Genomic DNA, 18,464 nt, shown 5'->3' with positions numbered 1-18,464 from the left:
TACTGATGACTTCTGTAATTTATTTTATTATTACTATCCGAACACTCTTATTTGATACCACGATGTTATCCTCGACGTGACATACTGACTCCCTGGATTTAAACACCACCAATGTCACGGAGGTGCGAGTGTGAAGCCAAGGTTTTGTAGAGCGAGAATCCTTTTTTTTCCTCTTCCGCCTCCGCTCCCATCTACATCGCCGCCTCCGTCCCTGTCCTTATCGAGAAAATTGCATATTTGAGACTCTAATCGTCGTGTTTCACAGTTTTAGGACTTCAATCATCGACTTCGTAAAAATAACCCTCCAAAGGTTGGACTCTTGATTTTCATGACATTATGTGTATTTTTTTTCTTTTGTGGCATATATACATGTATTTGGCACCGTACGTACCTGGTAAGGGAAGTCCGAGCCGGCCGACATTTTGTAACCGCCCGACGTTGAGAAGCCCTGACCCTTTGTCTGTTCGTATCGCCGTCGCCCGACGCCGCGACGTTTCTCCCAACCGTGATCCCGACACCACGGCCATGGAGGGTCAGGCTCCCGACGCCACGGTCATGGAGGACCAGCCTCCCGACGCCATGGCCGGCCCTTCGCTTCCCCTGGCCGTGGCCGCCGAAGGCCAGGCAGCGGCTGCAAAGCGGCTAGCCACGCGCGCCCGAGACGACCTGGCCACGACGGACGCCCGAGGCCTGCCCGCGCCGATCGCTCAAGGGCTGGCAGCGGCCGTTGACGACGTGGCCGTGCCTGAGGGCTCCATAGATGACGAAGCTCCACCGCCGGCCACTGCTATGTCCAGAAATTTTAGCAAAAAATCCAGGCGGCAGCGACGAGCCAGGCAGCTCAGGCGGCAAGGACGGCGGTGGCCAGCCTGCCTGCCTGCAAGGTATGCTTCCAGAAGTAAATGTTAGCTTGGTGGCAGGTACTTGGTAGACACATCACCACTGACACTTTGACACTATCAAAGTCGCTTTTTATGGAATCTGAATCTGTAATTTAAGAAAAGATTGTGAATGCATCTCCATACCTTACTACTGTAATGAAGCTACCACTTATTTTCACCCACTGCATTTTGTGGATTAATCATTCATTAAGCATTCAGAGGAGAGGAAACCATTGATTAAACACTTCACCATGTTTCTATCTGTGGCAACTTCAACAACAACAACAACAATGTAATCTTTTACTAGTCCCAAGTAAGTTGGGCTAGGCTAGAGATGAAACCCATAGGAAAGAGCATAAACCATAGCAACTTCAGTAAAACAGTTTAATTATCAAGTGACGCTGTTTGTTCAAGGTTGACTGTTTACTTGGAAGCCAAATGTATATGGCTGATCAGTCTCAAGAAAATTAGCTACCATGTGTTAGTTCTTGATGCACCTTACAATTTTACTATTTTTATGGAAATAAGCTTGCAGTATACTCAACATTTCAGGTGATGGTGAAGTATTTACTTGGGGCAGAGGTACACATGGCCAACTTGGTCATGGGAACTTGGACAACATCCCTCATCCGAAGTTGGTTAAGTTCCTTGAAAATCATACTATAACCTGTGTGTCTGCTGGATGGAACCATTCTGGATTCGCTACAGGTCTCCAGATTCTAAAACTACTCATTTCTTACTGTGTTCGTTTTTATATAGAATCTTTTTTGTGTTTGAAATGTTCTATATGAAATTTATGTATTATATATTCATGTGTTCGTTTTTTTAATGAATAGTTCAATATTTCTTTGGTATTACCACTGTTTATTTGAAAAATGAACAATTGCTGATGAGCTTTACTGTGATGTTTCTAGTTCTTATTTTCAGATTCTGGGCAACTCTTCATGTGTGGAGATGGCTCATTTGGACAACTTGGCACTGGTGATAACCTCTCAAGGAACTTTCCTTTTGAAGTGGCATACTTTAATGCAAGGCATATTGAGAAGCTTGCTTTTGGTATGCACCATTCTCTTGTACTACTGAAAGGTAAGTAAAACCATGGGCCCAGTTGTTATGGTGAAAATCAACTACGTAGTTCTTTTTAAGAAACTGCATGTTCACAGACCCCAGCAATGTACTTTCTTACCTTCTAGAAACACTCATTCAGCATTTCCTCAAATCCATGATAATACCCTAGATCTACACTGTTTCAATCACAATGCATAATCTAGAGTTCTATTGTTCTTGAGAGTTGAGAGAAATTATTCCCAACCCCACATTGGTATTATCTTTCACGTTACATTAGATCGGAGGAAGTGGAAGCTCTTTGGCGTCCATTGGGAGGTACACTACCTTCTATGTCTGTCGTCCCTCCTTGCGAATAAAAGATCTCAATGAGTTCATCAAGGTGGAAGTGAGCTAATGCTATGCCTGCCAAAGGCCACATAAAGCGGTGGCATGAATCAGTGCTGTTAGTTGTTCTTTTCATGCATCACAGGAAACGATGCATATGGAGGAGGTGTTAGAGTTGTTAGATCATCACAACTGTAGGATCAATGATTCACCTTTCTGCACTGGTGATGCACATTTGGGAGATGCTGTAGGTGTTTGTTGTTCACAACTGTAGGATCGGAGCTTCACCTTTTTGGTTTCTGCGCTAGTGAGTAGTGATGTAAATGCAGGAGATGCTGTAGGTGCCCCCGATCTAAAAGATGATGTGTTAGCATTTCCAGGATCTTACTCTATTCGGCCTATGAGAAACTAAGAACTGAAGTACTGAACCATCTCTCCTGCTTGGTACATTGAAATACGGAGTACATAACAAAATCCATATGCTTTACCAACAGATGACACTGTACTTCTCTTCTCAGACAATTCAGTGTATGGATTTGGCTCCGCAAGACGAGGACAAGTTGGTAAATGTGTTTCTAGGAACCAAAAAACATATAATGTTCCTAGACTGATTGATGGTTTTCCAAATTGTAAGATAGTAAATATATATGCCAATGGTGATCACAGTGCTATGACAAAAGGGTACTGCAGAAGCTAAAAGACAAGTTTTATAGGATGACGATTAGACCTGTTATGTTGTATGGTGCAGAATGTTGGCCTACGAAAAGCGACATGTTCAACAGATAAGTGTCGTGGAAATGCGTATGTTGCGTTGGATTTGCGGTCATACGAGAAGGGATCGAGTTCGGAACGATGATATACGTGATAGATTAGGGGTAGCACCAATTGAAGAAAAGCTTGTCCAACACCGGTTGAGATGGTTTGAACATGTCCAACGGAGACCTCCAGAGGCACCGGTGCGTAGTGGAATCCTAAACCAGGATAGTAACATGAAGAGAGGCAGAGGAAGACCGAAGTTGATTTGGGTAGAGGCAATAAAAGGAGACTTGAAAGGATGGAATATACCCAAAGACTTAGCTTTAGATAGGAGTGCTTGGGAAACAGCTATTCACGTGCCTGAACCTTGATTGCTTCTGCTGGGTTTCAACTCTAGCCTATCCTAACTTGTTTGGGACTTAAAGGCTTTGTTGTTGTTGTTGATGGTGGTGGTGATCACAGTGCTGCATTGGATGGTAAGCTTTGTAGTTCTGTAGTTGTTGACTGTCATCTTCTCTTCAGTCTTGGACCATAATCCCCCTTCCATTTGATGTGACGAATCTGGTCATCTGTACATCTGGGGAAGAGCATTAATTGGAGAAGATGACGATGACGAACCATGGAGAATTTTACCCTCAACAAGTGTTTCTCAAGTGGCACTAGGATGGCACCATGCATTAGTTTTATCTGGTGCGTGTGTTTCATTAGAACTATACTTTCTGGATAATAAGCTCTCACATTTATTGCCACCTTGTATCACAGCTGGAGAATTGTACAGACTTGGTGTTTACCGCCACCAGAAATGTGATCCCCCTGGGTTAGGAAATGTATCGGGGCAGCAATCGAACACAAGGGCAACAAGCAGTTCTCGTGATCGTTCATCTTCTTTGTCAATGCTGGAGACGGTTCCATTTATTGATGGAGAACAGGTGGTGCAAATAGCAAGTGGAACTGAGCATTCTGCTTTGGTAACAGGTAAAAGTTTCTTCCAAAGGCTTGAAGATGCACATAATAAAAGAAAGAAAGAAATTCACAATGAAACCGAGTAATCCGATCTTTCTTATATTTTGTTGTCAGATAAAGGAACAGTCTTCACCTGGGGCTGGGGAGAGCATGGACAACTTGGTTTGGGCGACACTTCGGATCATGTGGCTCCTCAGAGAGTAGATATAGGTGACAATGGGCAGCGCATGTCTGGTTCACTTGCCGTCCACTGTGGGAGTAGATTTACCATTGCGGTGAATCGCCCTAGTGGCTGGCTATTTTGTAATGTACGTACCAAATTCTTCTTGCCACACAGCAGCGAAGAATAAACAGCAGACAGCACTTTGTTGTGATGCCATGAAGATAATGGTTGAATTGTTTGTGCAAATATTTTTGGCGCCTCTGGTTTTGAGCTACACATTTGACTCTGCCATTAGAGGTGGTGCTGAGAGAGCCTGGGAGAAAAATAAGAGTACAATATCGTTCGGTGGCTATTCATCATTGCACAGAACCATATTCTGGGGTTGCCTACAAAATAAATAACACAGTAGTGACGCATCTGGTTCTCGTTTGTAAACAAAACGATATTCCTGGATGCCACCTTCAAAAAGGTCAAGCTGATGAGCGCTGGCCTTGCGAGTGAAGACAACACGGCAGGTGGCAGCAACAGCACCTTTCTTCAGAAGAATCCGGCCGTACACAACGCTGGTAGACGCTAATCGGCTGGCTATACAGGAAGATACACGACTCTTGTGGAACCAAACGGCTCATTTCAACTAAAACATGCATATTCTGGCCATGTCTTAGCTCACGCAGGCTGTAGTTGGTAATAATAGTCTAATCGAGAGGAAACAAAGAGTGTGTCAGGGAGTTTTAACGTTGAAGGAAAGGATACAACAAGTCCTTGATCTCGTGGCGGTAACTGGTAAGCATCAGTACGATTTGGTCAGAAAATATGAATGCAGACGCCACCCAAATGGGGCGCCTGGCGCCTGCTGCCTTGGGATATTCCGGTTGGATGTTCCTCCGGCGATCTCGACGTCGATGATTGGGACGGGCGGGCCAATGAAACCGTGGGCCAATTTCGCCTGATTTTGGCTGGTCTTTTCACGGCAGCATTTGCCCGGATATTCTGGTGTATAGCTGAATGTTCTTAAAATATTCGGACCTGGTCTCTCTTCTTATCAGGTTTAGACCCTTTGGAATGATGATTTTTTTTATCGTTTTCTATATTGTTTCTATGAAAATGAACTAATTCCTATAAAATTCATATATGATTTTCATGAAATTTCTACTCCCTCTACTCCAAATTATAAGTCCCTTGGACTTTTTTGGTACATAGAATTTGCTATGTATCATAGACATATATTATATCTAGACTAGATGCATAGCAAAATGGATATACCATAAAAAGTTAAAATAATTTATAATTTGGAACGGAGAGTCGGCTCCATTTGAAAATGGCTTTCAATGGCTCTGGCTCCTCGAACTCCTGTACTGTTCATCAAAAAAATCTTTTTTCTCTCACTTCACCAAATAAACCAGGAACCGATAAAAAAAATCAGTATTTTTGGTTCTCTTTTTAGCCTCTGTAGCATGGTGCCGGGTTGACGATCAGAGGAAATTTCTGTCTTTCTTATGTTGCGGCTTTTGAACCTAGTGACATTTGATGGGTACCCTGTTTACCATGGGATGTGAATGGCTGAGACTTCTTCTAAGATTTGGTGCTCCTACCTCGCAATTGTTCCCGTCTGCCTCTCCACTCCAGCCTTAGTTTAGTAAGCACTAATTAATCTTACTGAAACTCCAAGTAGAACTGTAGTGCAAAGGAAATACTCCATCGCTGAGGCTCCAAAAAAATAAAAAGAATTTCTCATACACAAATTTGTAATAGCAATTACAGAAGACGAGCTCGTGACTAGAAAATGTCCTGCACAATGTCCTTGACTCATGGTCCTCTACTGTGCAACGGTCACGTGGGGATGTTTTCATCGGCCGTACTTGTATTTTCCTCTCATCCTAATAAGCATCTCATGGTCCTCTATAATGTGTGCAACCCATACAGCACAACTTTCACTAATTATCTTGTACTCTCTCTAATAAAGAAAATGTAAAATTTTCAAATTTTGGATGTCATATATTTTTTTTAAAAAACCTTAGTTTTTAGCGCGTACAAATCTACCTCAAACAATCTCTGTACTATTCCTTTTTTCCCTAAAATTTATGACAATACTCTCTCCCTCCATCAATATAAAATATATTTAGTAACATAAAAGTCTTCTAGAGTAGATTTTGACTCTTATTTCTGTTACTATTACTATGCATTATCAATGGCTGAAAACTTAATACCATCTACAGTCATTGAATACACATTTTTTATGCAATTTTTGTACGCTAAACATGTGTACAATTTAATCAATTACTGGTCAAAACTTGCGAAGTTTGAATTTTTTTTCTACAGAGTATGCGCTACATTGATGGGCGAATGGTTATGGCAGTGCAATGATTGATTACATTACAGAGCAAGATGCTCTTTTTTTAAGAAAAAAGGAAGAAATGTGTGGGAAAGATTGATTACACTACAGAGCAAGCATTTGCCACCTTACAATGTGACAGACAAATTCGCAAGTAAAAAGTGACAGAATATCTCACTAACAAAATCTAGGCTGAATGATAATCTTTTCTACAGCTGTAGTTAGAAAGGTCAAAAGGACAAGACAATAGCGAAAAATTATCAATGAATTCAAATATACTATTAGGCTATTCTCGACCTCACAATTTCGAAGAATCTAGCCAAGAACACTTTTTTTTTTGTGAATTATCTAGCCAAGAACACTTTAATGTGTACTTCGATGCTCCATATGTATACAGTACACTGTCAAACAGACCTAAAGTTTTTTTTTTCTCTGTTTTTCAATATAGAACTGGAAAGAAATGGCGAGAGCAATCTCCTTATTACGCACCCCTTCGGGCTTCGGGCTTCGGCTGCTCGGCAGTTCGCTCTCCCCCTCCCTCACAAAGGTTCAAGACGTCTGATGAGGTTCCAGTCCTGAGTAGTGTAATAAATGTCCAAGAAACAAACATTCCCTTTCGAGCCATAATAGTCTGTTCTTTCCGCGGAAAGCAAAGGGGGTGACGGTGAGGGGATGGCGAGGCGCAATGATGGCTGGGGCGACGGCGACAAGATCAAGATTGGTGTCTGCGTCATGGAGAAAAAGGTCAGCGGTTGGACTCTGGCGAAACTAATGATTTGATGCTTGCGTTTCTTCTTGCTGATTTGATTGATTTTCCCTGTGGAAACTTTGTAGGTGTCGTGTTCTCCCATGGAACAGATTCTTGAGAGGCTGCGCGCGTTCGGCGAGTTCGAGGTATGGCTCAGAAATGTGTTAACCCGGCGGATTATCCTTTGCGTCCGTTCCTTTTCTTACTGATTACTTGTTTGTGTTTTTTTTTAAATAAACAAAGGCAGATACAGTTTACCAAATGATATGAAATAAGAAGCCGTAATTATACAATCTGCGATTTTGCTTCCACTTTCCTTTACATGCTATATAGAAGGTCGATTTCTGGAAGTTACATTGTTCGATCCCGTGAAACTTAAACTCTGCCATTTTGTGACATCATGAATATGCTACCAGCCTACCATGGCATGGTCCTTGGTTTCCTTGTGTTAATACAATATAAATCCCATCCAATTCATAATCTCTGTATTCTTTACCCCTTTTTTCCCTGAAGAAGCTGGACAGTTCAGTTTATACTTTAACTTTATACTGCTGAAGGTACATATGCCAGGTCTAGTTCCCTTTATTCTTCTGGCCCTGTTGGTGTTCAAATGTCTGAATCCTGAAACTATTTTGCAAGCAACTTCAATAACTATTTGTATTATACTGAATATCAAGAGGTTAAAATAATATGTTTGTGCTTTGTGGGTGCAGATTATCATTTTTGGTGACAAAATGATTCTTGAAGATCCCATTGAAAGGTATGTTAGATAAGTGTGAAGAGTAAATCTTTTAAGAAGTCTGGTTGTAAATTTTCTGTGCATTGGTGAAAATTAAGTAGTGAATTGTGCAGACAAAAATTTACTTGAAGTATGAGGTTAGGATAAATACCATTAACTAATGGTACCACTCTAGCATGACCATCTAATCATTAAGCAAGTAATTGATACTATCTGTCCCACTGTTCAAAATACTTGGTTTTTTTTTACTTAGGTGTATAACCCCATCACCCATGAGCTTTGCAGAAGTCTCGGCTTTCCAGTGAGGATTTATTCTGTGTTTCTGGATAAATCTTATCTCACATTAATTATGTGATGTCCTTTAGTCATCATATATCTGTTAGTTATGTTTGTGTTGAGTTGTAGGTCAACATTTTATTTGGTGACACCATCCTAAGTTCAAGTTGGTACTAATTCATTATACTAACTGTTACTGTTTTTTTTTGGCAGTTGGCCTATATGTGATTGTCTAATCGCCTTTTACTCGTCCGGGTATCCACTAGAAAAGGCAGAGAAATATGCAGCTTTACGAAGGTTAAATACCTCCCCAGATTCAAGCAAAGCACTTGTAAAGTGTTGGATTTAAATATGTACTGCCTCCATTCTAAATTGTAAGCCGTTTTGGCTTTTCTAGATATATAACTTTTGCCATGCACCTAGATATACGCTATGTTGAGATACATAGTAAAAAATATTTATCTAAAAAAGCAAAAATGACCTACAATTTGGAACGGAGGGAGTATTAGATATTGGGAGTATTAGATATTTGATCCATGTGTGGCTTACATATGGAATTATGGATTTACTAGTCTTAGTCTTATTCCAAATACACTTTCTTTTAGTCTGCAAGATCTACATCAATCAATTTTCTCTTAATCTGTTACAGTTACCTCGAATGCACCCTTGATTAATAGTTCAGTCTAAACCAACTCTCCTAGTAATAATATTTTTGGAATCCTATCATCATGACATTTATTTTCCTAGACATGAGTTCCTCTATGCCCTTTCCCATGACTGAAGAAATGAAACAGAACTTCAGAAGCTATATTTTCTTAATATATTCCTTTTGCTTCTTGCTTGGACAAAAATGCAAGTGACAAATACATTTGATTGCAAGCAAGGGGGCTCATGTTACCCCGAGGAGTTTTAAGGTTCCATGAAGTAACTTAGATATTATTCTTTAGGCCCTTTTTGGTGAACGAGTTGGCCCCACAATACCTCCTTCATGACCGCAGCAAAGTATATCAGGTATTAACATTACTAATTCCTTGGTCGTCAAATGAGTTTCTGTTGTCTCTATTAGATGCTTTTAAGCTGGATTACTTCCCTTTCTCTATTTTTTTTGAGGGGGTGCTAATATAAACTAAATAGGGAACAAACAAATTTTCGTTCTTAGTTTTTAAAATAAGAGAATATAAACCAAAAAGAACCAAAAAGACGGCAGTAATATTATGCGTGGACGTCTCCTGTTTAACCTTAACACTCTGAATTTACCCTTTTTCTGAATCTCTTTCTCTCCCAAAAAAGAGTAGGACCAACGTAAGAGGAAGTAGCCTTTTTTTCAATAAGAAGAAAATAGGCACCCAATTCAAGATGAAGAGGACTTGAATCTACGTGGTTGGGCCCATGACCACACCTCCCTCTCACCCAGTTGAGGCTAGGCTCTGCATTTGGCCTTATGATAAAATAACTGTTACTCGCTAGCTGATATTCTAGGTAGGTTTCATGGGAATAGATGATTTATAATCCAATTGTACTTACAGAAAGGTTTTCTTCTGAAACCAACAGAAAAGTCTGATGAACTCTAGTTTGGAAAGGTTCTATTGTCTTGTAATATAGTCCAAACATACATTATCTTGTTCCAAAATGTTGATTTTTCTTTTCTATTTCTCTTTTTGCCATTTAGCAACTTAAGTTGTATGGGGTTCCTGTTCCAACCTATGCTGTTGTCAGAAGAGAGTACCCTAATCAAGAATTAAGCTACTTTGTTGAGGAAGATGATTTTATTGAGATCCATGGGAAGCGGTTTTGCAAGCCTTTCGTGGAGAAACCCATTGATGGTAACAGCTCATAATTTGATAAGTTTTATAATGTCCTTCTCTTGCTCTATTTCTTGTTGACTCTTCTCTGTGTTGGGTCTAATAATGTCAGCTGTCATTTTTGTTTGGCCCAATACATTTATGCCCAAAGGGATGGAAAAAGTGGTACTCTAGCTGAGAAGACTAAGCTTGACTTCATGACAGGATGCTATATTTGAGCTTACTACTTGAGAAAGGGAAATAAATCCATCCATATAACACTCTAACTCACCAACCACTCAATAATTTTCTGTATATGAACAGTACACAGCTAAACATGTGATAATGCACCAGGGCCCAACACAGGTCTATTGGTCTAAGGCTTTTTGTCCAGTAATAGGTTATTAAAATTCTGTAAGGTTTCTCATTAACATGGCACCTGGACCTTGCAGTGCTATGGATCTAACATAAGATTATCAGGTATTTTCAAGACATGTTTTGACTCCTGAAGCATGCTGAAGACTCTTTTCCTTCCTTTTTTTCACTTTATAAAGACACATGCCTCTCTTGGGCCTTGTACAACCTAGTTTTCCTTTCTTCTACATGATATATGTAACTAGATACCACAGTAGGGGCTGTTTTTTTCCCCCTAAAACAAATGCTGAAGCCTTGACTGTCATGTGGGGCCGCACATACGCAAGGACACGCCGTGCCCGCGACATGAGGAGAGCCGCAGAGCGCGCGCGAGACCAGGCGGCAGGCGCGAGCGAGGCAAACTCCGAACCGGAAAGTGGCTAGAAGGCAAGAAGATCAGATTGTATCCCTTAATTATAGGAGTCTATTGTTAGCTTTGTTACTGCCGCATGGCTATATTACTCGTGTAAACCTGAACCGTGGAGGTCAAGCAAGTTATTATTCATCTAATCTCTCTCTTCTACCTCCAACTAAGCCTAGCCGGCCGAGGGGCAAAACCTCAGCCCTAGACGACGACGGCAAGAGACTACGAGCTCCGTAGTCGAGGGCCACCTACCCTAGGACACGACGCCCTATGATGGGAAGTCCGATCCGCTGATCTTCATCAATCGTTGTGAATCCTACTTCCATCAGCAGCGAATCATGGAGGAGAAGGTATGGATGGCCTCCTACAATCTGGAGGAGGGCGCACAGCTGTGGTACATGCAGGTCCAGACCGACGAGGGGACCCCCTCCTGGCGCCGATTCACCGATCTGCTGAATCTGCGCTACGGGCCGCCATTGCGGTCTGCCCCCCTCTTCGAGTTGGCCGATTGCCGGCGCACGAGCACCGTCGCGGAATATCAAGACCGGTTTTAGGCGCTCTTGGCCCACGCTGGCCCTCTCGATGAAGCCCAGTGGGTCCAACTGTTCACCGGCGGCCTCCTTCCGCCGCTCAGCATGGACGTCCGGATCCAGAACCCGCAAACCCTTGCGGCCGCCATGAGTCTCGCTAGGCAGATGGAGCTGCGGGAACAGTACACGGCGCCCCCGACCAAGGCCGCCACTCGGCCTCTCCTGCTGGCACCGCCACCGCGGCTAGCCCTGCCGGCACCGTCGGGCGCCAAGCCGGCCACGCCAGCCACCATCACCGTGGAGGGCTGCCAGATCAAACGCCTTACTCAGGCGGAGCAGGAGGAGCGACGTCACCTGAGCCTCTGCTACAATTGTGACGAGAAGTTCACCGGGGGCCACAACCGGGTGTGCAAGCACCTCTTTCTCCTTGATGTCATCGTGGAAGATGACGAGGCCGAATCAGCGGAGGCTACCGGGGATGACACCACGGCCGATGAGACGCCCCAATTCTCCCTGCACGCCATCGCTGGTGTGGCCTTCAGCGACACAATGCAGATCCGGGTCGCCCTAGGCGACGCGACTCTCACCGCCCTCCTCGACTCAGGTTCCACACACAACTTCATCTCTGAGGACGCCGCTCTCCGCTCCGGGCTGCCTATCCAACACCGCCCGCGCATCACGGCTATGGTGGCCAATGGCGAACGTGTCGCGTGCGTGGGCGTTCTCCGACACGCCCCGCTGGCCATCCACGGCGACACGTTCTACGTCGATCTCTTCGTCATGCCGCTCGCGGGCTACGATGTGGTGCTGGGCACTCAGTGGCTCGCTACCTTGGGGCCGATTGTGTGGGATTTCAGCGCCCGCACGATGTCCTTCAGACGCCACGCCCGCGCAGTGTGCTGGCACGCACTCGCCGGTCCGGCGGCTCCTGCCCTGAACGCAACAGCGGCCAGCAGCTCTCTGTTGGAGGAACTTCTGGACACCTTCTCCGATGTCTTCGCCGAGCCTCACGGACTCCCTCCCCCGCGCAGCTGCGACCACAGCATCACCTTGGTGCCGGGGGCGCAGCCCGTGGCGGTCCGGCCGTACCGCTATCCGGCCCTGCACAAGGACGAATTGGAACGCTAGTGTGCCGTGATGATTGACCAAGGGCTCATCCGCCGGAGCTCGTCCGCGTTCTCTTCTCCAGTCCTCCTCGTCAAGAAGGCCGACGGGTCTTGGAGATTCTGCGTCGACTACCGCGCTTTGAACGCCATCACCGTCAAAGACGCGTTTCCCATTCCCGTCATCGACGAGCTTCTGGATGAGCTCCATGGCGCAAAGTTCTTTACTAAGCTCGATTTGCGATCGGGCTATCATCAGGTCCGCATGACGCCGAATGACATCGCCAAGACCGCGTTCTGCACCCACGACGGCCTTTACGAGTTTTTGGTGATGCCGTTCGGGCTATGCAATGCCCCGGCGACATTCCAGGCGCTTATGAACGACGTGCTGCGACCCTTCCTCCGTCGGTTTGTGCTCGTATTTTTTGACGACATTCTAATCTACAGCACATCCTGGGCGGATCATCTCCGGCATCTCCGCGTCGTCCTCGCCATGCTTCGCCAACATCGCCTCTTCGTCAAGCGTTCAAAGTGCACTTTTGGCGTCGGCTCCGTTTCCTACCTCGGCCATGTCATCTCCGAGGCAGGCGTGGCCATGGATCCGGCCAAGGTCCAGGCGATCCACGACTGGCCCCAGCCCCGTTCGGCCCGCGCCGTGCGTGGTTTCCTCGGTCTGGCGGGGTACTACCGCAAATTCGTCCTCGACTACGGCGCCATCGCTGCCCCTCTCACTGCCCTCCTGAAGAAAGAGGGGTTCAGCTGGAACGACGCCGCCGCAGCGGCCTTCACCGCGCTCAAGGCGGCGGTCACGTCGGCCCCTGTGCTGGCTCTTCCCGACTTCACCAAGCCGTTCGTCGTCGAGTGTGATGCGTCTACGCATGGGTTCGGTGCGGTGTTGCTCCAAGACAAGCACCCGATCGCCTACTTCAGCCGCCCCGTCGCGCCACGACATCGCTCCCTGGCCGCCTACGAGCGGGAGCTCATCGGCCTCGTTCGCGCCGTTCGGCATTGGCGCCCGTACTGGGGACGTCGCTTCCTGGTTCGCACCGACCACTTCAGCCTCAAGTACCTCCTCGACCAACCTCCTCGACCAACGGCTCGCGACCATTCCACAGCACCACTAGGTCGGCAAGTTGCTCGGCTTCGACTTCACTGTCGATTACAAGCCGGGAGCGACGAACACGGTGGCTGACGCGCTCTCACGTCGCGACACCGCCGAGGGCACGGTCTTGGCCATATCAGCACCTCGCTTCGACTTCATCAGCCGGCTACGTCAAGCGCAGACCACCGATCCCGCCCTCGTCGCTATCCAGGAGGAGGTTCGCGCGGGCACCCGCGCCTCGCCGTGGGCCGTGCTCGACGGTATGGTTATGTTTGATGGTCGCCTGTACATTCCACCGGCGTCGCCATTGTTGCAGGAGATCTTGGCGGCCACTCACAATGATGGCCATGAAGGCGTCTAGCGCACCATGCACCGACTCCGCCGCGACTTCCACTTCCCCAACCTGAGGCGCCTGGTGCAGGACTTTGTTCGCGCTTGTGCCACCTGTCAGCGCTACAAGTCCGAGCACCTGCAGCCGGCTGGACTCCTTCTGCCGCTCCCAGTGCCGACGGCGGTCTGGACGGACATCGGCCTCGACTTCATCGAAGCACTACCGCGCGTCAAGGGCAAGTCGGTTATCCTCTCGGTGGTCGACCGCTTCAGCAAGTACTGCCACTTCATCCCCTTATCGCACTCGTACACCGCCGAGTCCGTTGCGCAAGCTTTCTTCGCCGACATCGATCGCCTACATGGTGTGCCGCAGTCGATGGTGTCCGACCGCGACCCGGTCTTCACTTCGGCGTTCTGGCGTGAGCTCATGCGCCTCATGGGGGCCAAGCTGCACATGACGTTGGCGTTCCACCCCCAGTCCGATGGCCAGACGGAGGCGGCCAACCGCGTCATCGTGATGTACCTGCGCTGCTTCACCGGCGACCGCCCACGTCAGTGGCTCCGCTGGCTTCCTTGGGCCGAGTATGTCTACAATACGGCGTACCAGTCTTCGCTCCGGGAGACGCCATTTCGTGTGGTTTACGGCCGCGACCCGCCTACCATTCGCTCTTATGAGCCGGGTGACACGCGCGTGGCTGCAGTTGCTCAGAACATGGAAGACCGCGACGCCTTCCTCGCTGATGTGCGCTACCGGCTCGAGCAGGCGCAACAAGTCCAGAAGCGGCACTACGACAGGTTCCACCGCCCTGTCTCCTATTAGGTCGGCGATTGGGTCCTGCTCCACATCCGCCAACGACCGGCGGCGTCCATTCCCCAGGTGACCACCGGGAAGCTCAAGGCGCGCTTCTTCGGGCCTTACCGCATCACCGAGCTGATCAACGACGTCGCGGTGCGCTTGGCGCTTCCCCCACGCGCTAGGCTACACGACGTTTTCCACGCCGGGCTACTCAAGAAGTTCATTGGGCCGCCTCCAGAGGCGCCTCCTCCGCTACCGGCCATCCACCACGGCGCCATCGTTCCGGAACCTGATCGAGTCGTGCGGGCTCGCTTGGCGCGCGGCGTTCGCCAGGTGCTCGTCCACTGGAAGGGCCAGTCTGCGGCTTCGTCTACCTAGGAGGATCTTGACGTCTTCCGCGACAAATACCCGGCATTTCAGCTCGAGGACGAGCTGATCCTTGAGGGGGGGGGGGGGGAGAGATGTCATGTGGGGCCGCACATACGCAAGGACACGCCGTGCCCGCGACGTGAGGAGAGCCGCAGAGCGCGCGCGAGACCAGGCGGCAGGCGCGAGCGAGGCAAACTCCGAACCAGAAAGTGGCTAGAAGGCAAGAAGATCAGATTGTATCCCTTAATTATAGGAGTCTATTGTTAGCTTTGTTACTGCCGCATGGCTATATTACTCGTGTAAACCTGAACCGTGGAGGTCAAGCAAGTTATTATTCATCTAATCTCTCTCTCTTCTACCTCCAACTAAGCCTAGCCGGCCGAGGGGCAAAACCTCAGCCCTAGACGACGACGGCAAGAGACTACGAGCTCCGTAGTCGAGGGCCACTTACCCTAGGACACGACGCCCTTGACATTGACACTTTGCTTCCAGAGTCCAGACATTATGCGCAAACTTTGGGTTTAATACAAATTATGATAGACAGTTGTTTTAACACCCCCCGCCCCTACCTCTTTTTACATTTTTATTCTTTGTTTTTGTGGCTATTGTTGGCCTTCATCTCTAGCCTATCCCAACTTGCTTGAGTCTAAAACTCTTTCTTGTTGTCACGTATCAAATATTGCAGACAGTTTTTTTTTTCTGAAGTGTGTTTATGTTCATTGTTTTTCTTCAACTCTTACTTTTCTTTACTGTGAAAACTTACCTCATTAACTCCACAATTATTCTGTATTGATTCTTTATTTGTATTTTTCTGTTTGCAAGCTAATGAGCATTGATGCATGCAAAATTAGTCAAGTAATATCCAACACCTATGTCGTATTGTATCTTTGTAAAATAACAGAATAAACATGTTTCTGCTGCTTACAATTGTTGTTGTATGAAGGTGATGACCATAACATAATGATATACTATCCTAGCTTAGCTGGTGGAGGAATGAAAGAACTGTTTCGTAAGGTGAGGATTTATTACCTTCAAGTTCAAGTTGATACCATAGCTATGATTGAATGTGGCCACCTGTTATGGTATTCAATATTTCTGTTAACATTTTCACTCATCATAATTTTCTTCTGTTAAAGAAGTTATAGACAATATAAGCTAAAATAGACTATCAGGCAATCTGCTTTATGTTCTGACATTTTGCTTATTCTTATCCATTTTTGTTATCGAGCTGATGCCATCAAGCTTTCTCACTAGTCACTAACTTAAGTTCAAGAGTGTTACAGTGAACTAGCATCTTTGATGTTTGTTCAGTACTTCAGTGTAGTAAACTGCTAGATAAATGATACAGAATAAGCTCCAACAATACATACTATGTGGTTATTTTGTTCAAGTGTTCCTATGGTTACTTTTTTGATATAAACAAGTTCATGTCTGTTATTCATACAACAATAACAACAACAACAAAGCCTTTAAGTCCCAAACAAGTTGGGGTAGGCTAGAGTTGAAACCCAGCAGAAGCAATTAAGGTTCAGGCACATGAATAGCTGTTTTCCAAGCACTCCTATCTAAGGCTAAGTCTTTGGGTATATTCCATCTTTTCAAGTCTCCTTTTATTGCTTCTACCCAAGTCCACTTCGGTCTTCCTCTGCCTCTCTTCACGTTACTATCCTGGCTTAGGATTCCACTACGCACCGGTGCCTCTGGAGGTCTCTGTTGGACATGTCTAAACCATCTCAACCGGTGTTGGACAAGCTTTTCTTCAATTGGTGCTACCCCTAATCTATCACGTATATCATCGTTCCGAACTCGATCCCTTCTTGTATGACCGCAAATCCAACGCAACATACGCATTTCCACGACACTCGGTTGTTGAACATGTCGTCTTTTCGTAGGCCAACATTCTGCACCATACAACATAGCAGGTCTAATCGTCGTCCTATAAAACTTGTCTTTTAGCTTCTGTGGTATCCTTTTGTCACATAGGACACCAGATGCTTGGCGCCACTTCATCCACCCTGTTTTGATTCTATGGCTAACATCTTCATCAATATCCCCGTCTCTCTGTAGCATTGATCCTAAATATCGAAAGGTATCCTTCTTAAGCACTACTTGACCTTCCAAACTAATATCTTCCTCCTTCCGAGTAGTAGTGCCGAAGTCACATCTCATATACTCAGTTTTAGTTCTACTGAGTCTAAAACCTTTGGACTCTAAAGTCTCCCGCCATAACTCCAGTTTCTGATTCACTCCTGTCCGACTTTCATCAACTAGTACTACATTGTCCGCGAAAAGCATACACCAAGGGATGTCCCCTTGTATGTCTTTTGTGACCTCATCCATCACTAAGGCAAACAGATAAGGACTCAAAGTTGACCCTTGATGTAGTCCTATCCTAATCGGAAAGTCATCCGTGTCTCCATCACTTGTTCGAACACTAGTCACAACATTGTTGTACATGTCCTTAATGAGCCCGACGTACTTCGTTGGGACTTTATGTTTGTCCAAAGCCCACCACATAACATTCCTTGGTATTTTATCATAAGCCTTCTCCAAGTCAATAAAAACCATGTGTAGGTCATTCTTCTTCTCCCTATACCGCTCCATAACTTGTCTTATTAAGAAAATGGCTTCCATGGTTGACCTTCCGGGTATGAAACCAAATTGGTTCATAGAGACCCGCATTATTGCTCTCAAGCGATGCCCGATAACTCTCTTCCATAGCTTCATAGTATGGCTCATCAACTTAATTCCACGGTAATTAGTACAACTTTGAATATCCCATTTATTCTTGTACATCGGTACCAATATACTTCTCCTACACTCGTCAGGCATCTTGTTCGATCGAAAAATATGGTTGAGCAGCTTTGTTAGCCATACTATAGCTATGTCCCCGAGGCATCTCCACACCTCGATTGGGATACTATCCGGTCCCATCGCCTTACCTCCTTTCATCCTTTTCAACGCCTCTCTGAGCTCAGATTCTTGCATTCTCCGCACAAAGCGCCTATTGGTGTTATCAAAAGAGTCATCCAACTGAAATGTTGTGTTCGTATTCTCACCATTGAACAATTTGTCAAAATACTCTTGCCATCGATGTTGGATCTCATCCTCCACCAAGAGATGCTCCCTTTCATCCTTAATGCACTTAACTTGGTAGAAGTCCTCTGTCTTTCTCTCACGAACCCTAGCCATTTTATAAATGTCCTTCTCTCCTTCCTTCGTATTCAAATGTTGGTAAAGATCCTCGTACGCTCTACCCTTTGCCACACTTACAGCTCGCTTTGCAGTCTTCTTTGCCACCTTGTACTTCTCTATGTTGTCCACGCTACTGTCATGGTACAAGCGTCTATAGCATTCTTTCTTCTCCTTAATAGCTCTTTGGACTTTCTCATTCCACCACCAAGTATCTTTAGCCTCGTCTCCAC

The 18,464-nt window shown here is 45.9% G+C and overlaps 2 protein-coding genes across 5 annotated transcripts in view; both read left to right on the top strand.

Moving 5' to 3' along the window:
* Positions 1-1,415: 1,415 nt before the first annotated feature.
* On the top strand, positions 1,416-5,170 carry LOC136461056 (ultraviolet-B receptor UVR8-like). The gene is made up of 8 exons (XM_066460521.1): positions 1,416-1,589; positions 1,796-1,967; positions 2,792-2,944; positions 3,579-3,719; positions 3,792-4,004; positions 4,107-4,300; positions 4,821-4,871; positions 4,979-5,170. Exons 2-8 carry the CDS (start codon positions 1,826-1,828, stop codon positions 5,168-5,170), a joined length of 1,086 nt encoding a protein of 361 aa, XP_066316618.1. The 5' UTR covers positions 1,416-1,589; positions 1,796-1,825.
* A 1,824-nt stretch (positions 5,171-6,994) lies between these two features.
* The window catches only part of LOC136456656 (inositol hexakisphosphate and diphosphoinositol-pentakisphosphate kinase VIP1-like), a 35,291-nt gene continuing 23,821 nt past the window's right edge, over positions 6,995-18,464 (top strand). For 3 of the 4 annotated variants that reach the window (XM_066456582.1, XM_066456581.1, XM_066456580.1), the window contains exons 1-7: positions 6,995-7,231; positions 7,322-7,381; positions 7,949-7,995; positions 8,464-8,547; positions 9,198-9,261; positions 9,920-10,073; positions 15,983-16,053. In XM_066456582.1, the coding sequence (XP_066312679.1) occupies positions 7,160-7,231; positions 7,322-7,381; positions 7,949-7,995; positions 8,464-8,547; positions 9,198-9,261; positions 9,920-10,073; positions 15,983-16,053 (552 nt within the window). In that variant the 5' untranslated portion in view covers positions 6,995-7,159. Of the gene's footprint in view, positions 7,232-7,321; positions 7,382-7,948; positions 7,996-8,463; positions 8,625-9,197; positions 9,262-9,919; positions 10,074-15,982; positions 16,054-18,464 lie in introns of those variants that run through there. The other variant, XM_066456583.1, reaches the window with a different exon arrangement.

This window comes from Miscanthus floridulus, chromosome 6 (genome assembly GCF_019320115.1).
Source record: "Miscanthus floridulus cultivar M001 chromosome 6, ASM1932011v1, whole genome shotgun sequence".
NCBI classification, from domain to species: Eukaryota; Viridiplantae; Streptophyta; class Magnoliopsida; order Poales; family Poaceae; genus Miscanthus; species Miscanthus floridulus.
The sequence above is the reverse complement of the archived record's forward strand: the minus strand, read 5'-3'. Positions and strand labels throughout refer to the sequence as shown.

Excerpts from the sequence above, each read along its gene's own strand:
- LOC136461056 (XM_066460521.1), top strand. The coding sequence starts at position 1,826 with ATGTGTGGAGATGGCTCATTTGGACAACTTGGCACTGGTGATAACCTC. Across the intron at positions 1,968-2,791 it reads TTCTCTTGTACTACTGAAAG|ACAATTCAGTGTATGGATTT; the intron begins GTAAGTAAAACC and ends TTCTCTTCTCAG. Across the intron at positions 4,005-4,106 it reads GCATTCTGCTTTGGTAACAG|ATAAAGGAACAGTCTTCACC; the intron begins GTAAAAGTTTCT and ends TTTTGTTGTCAG.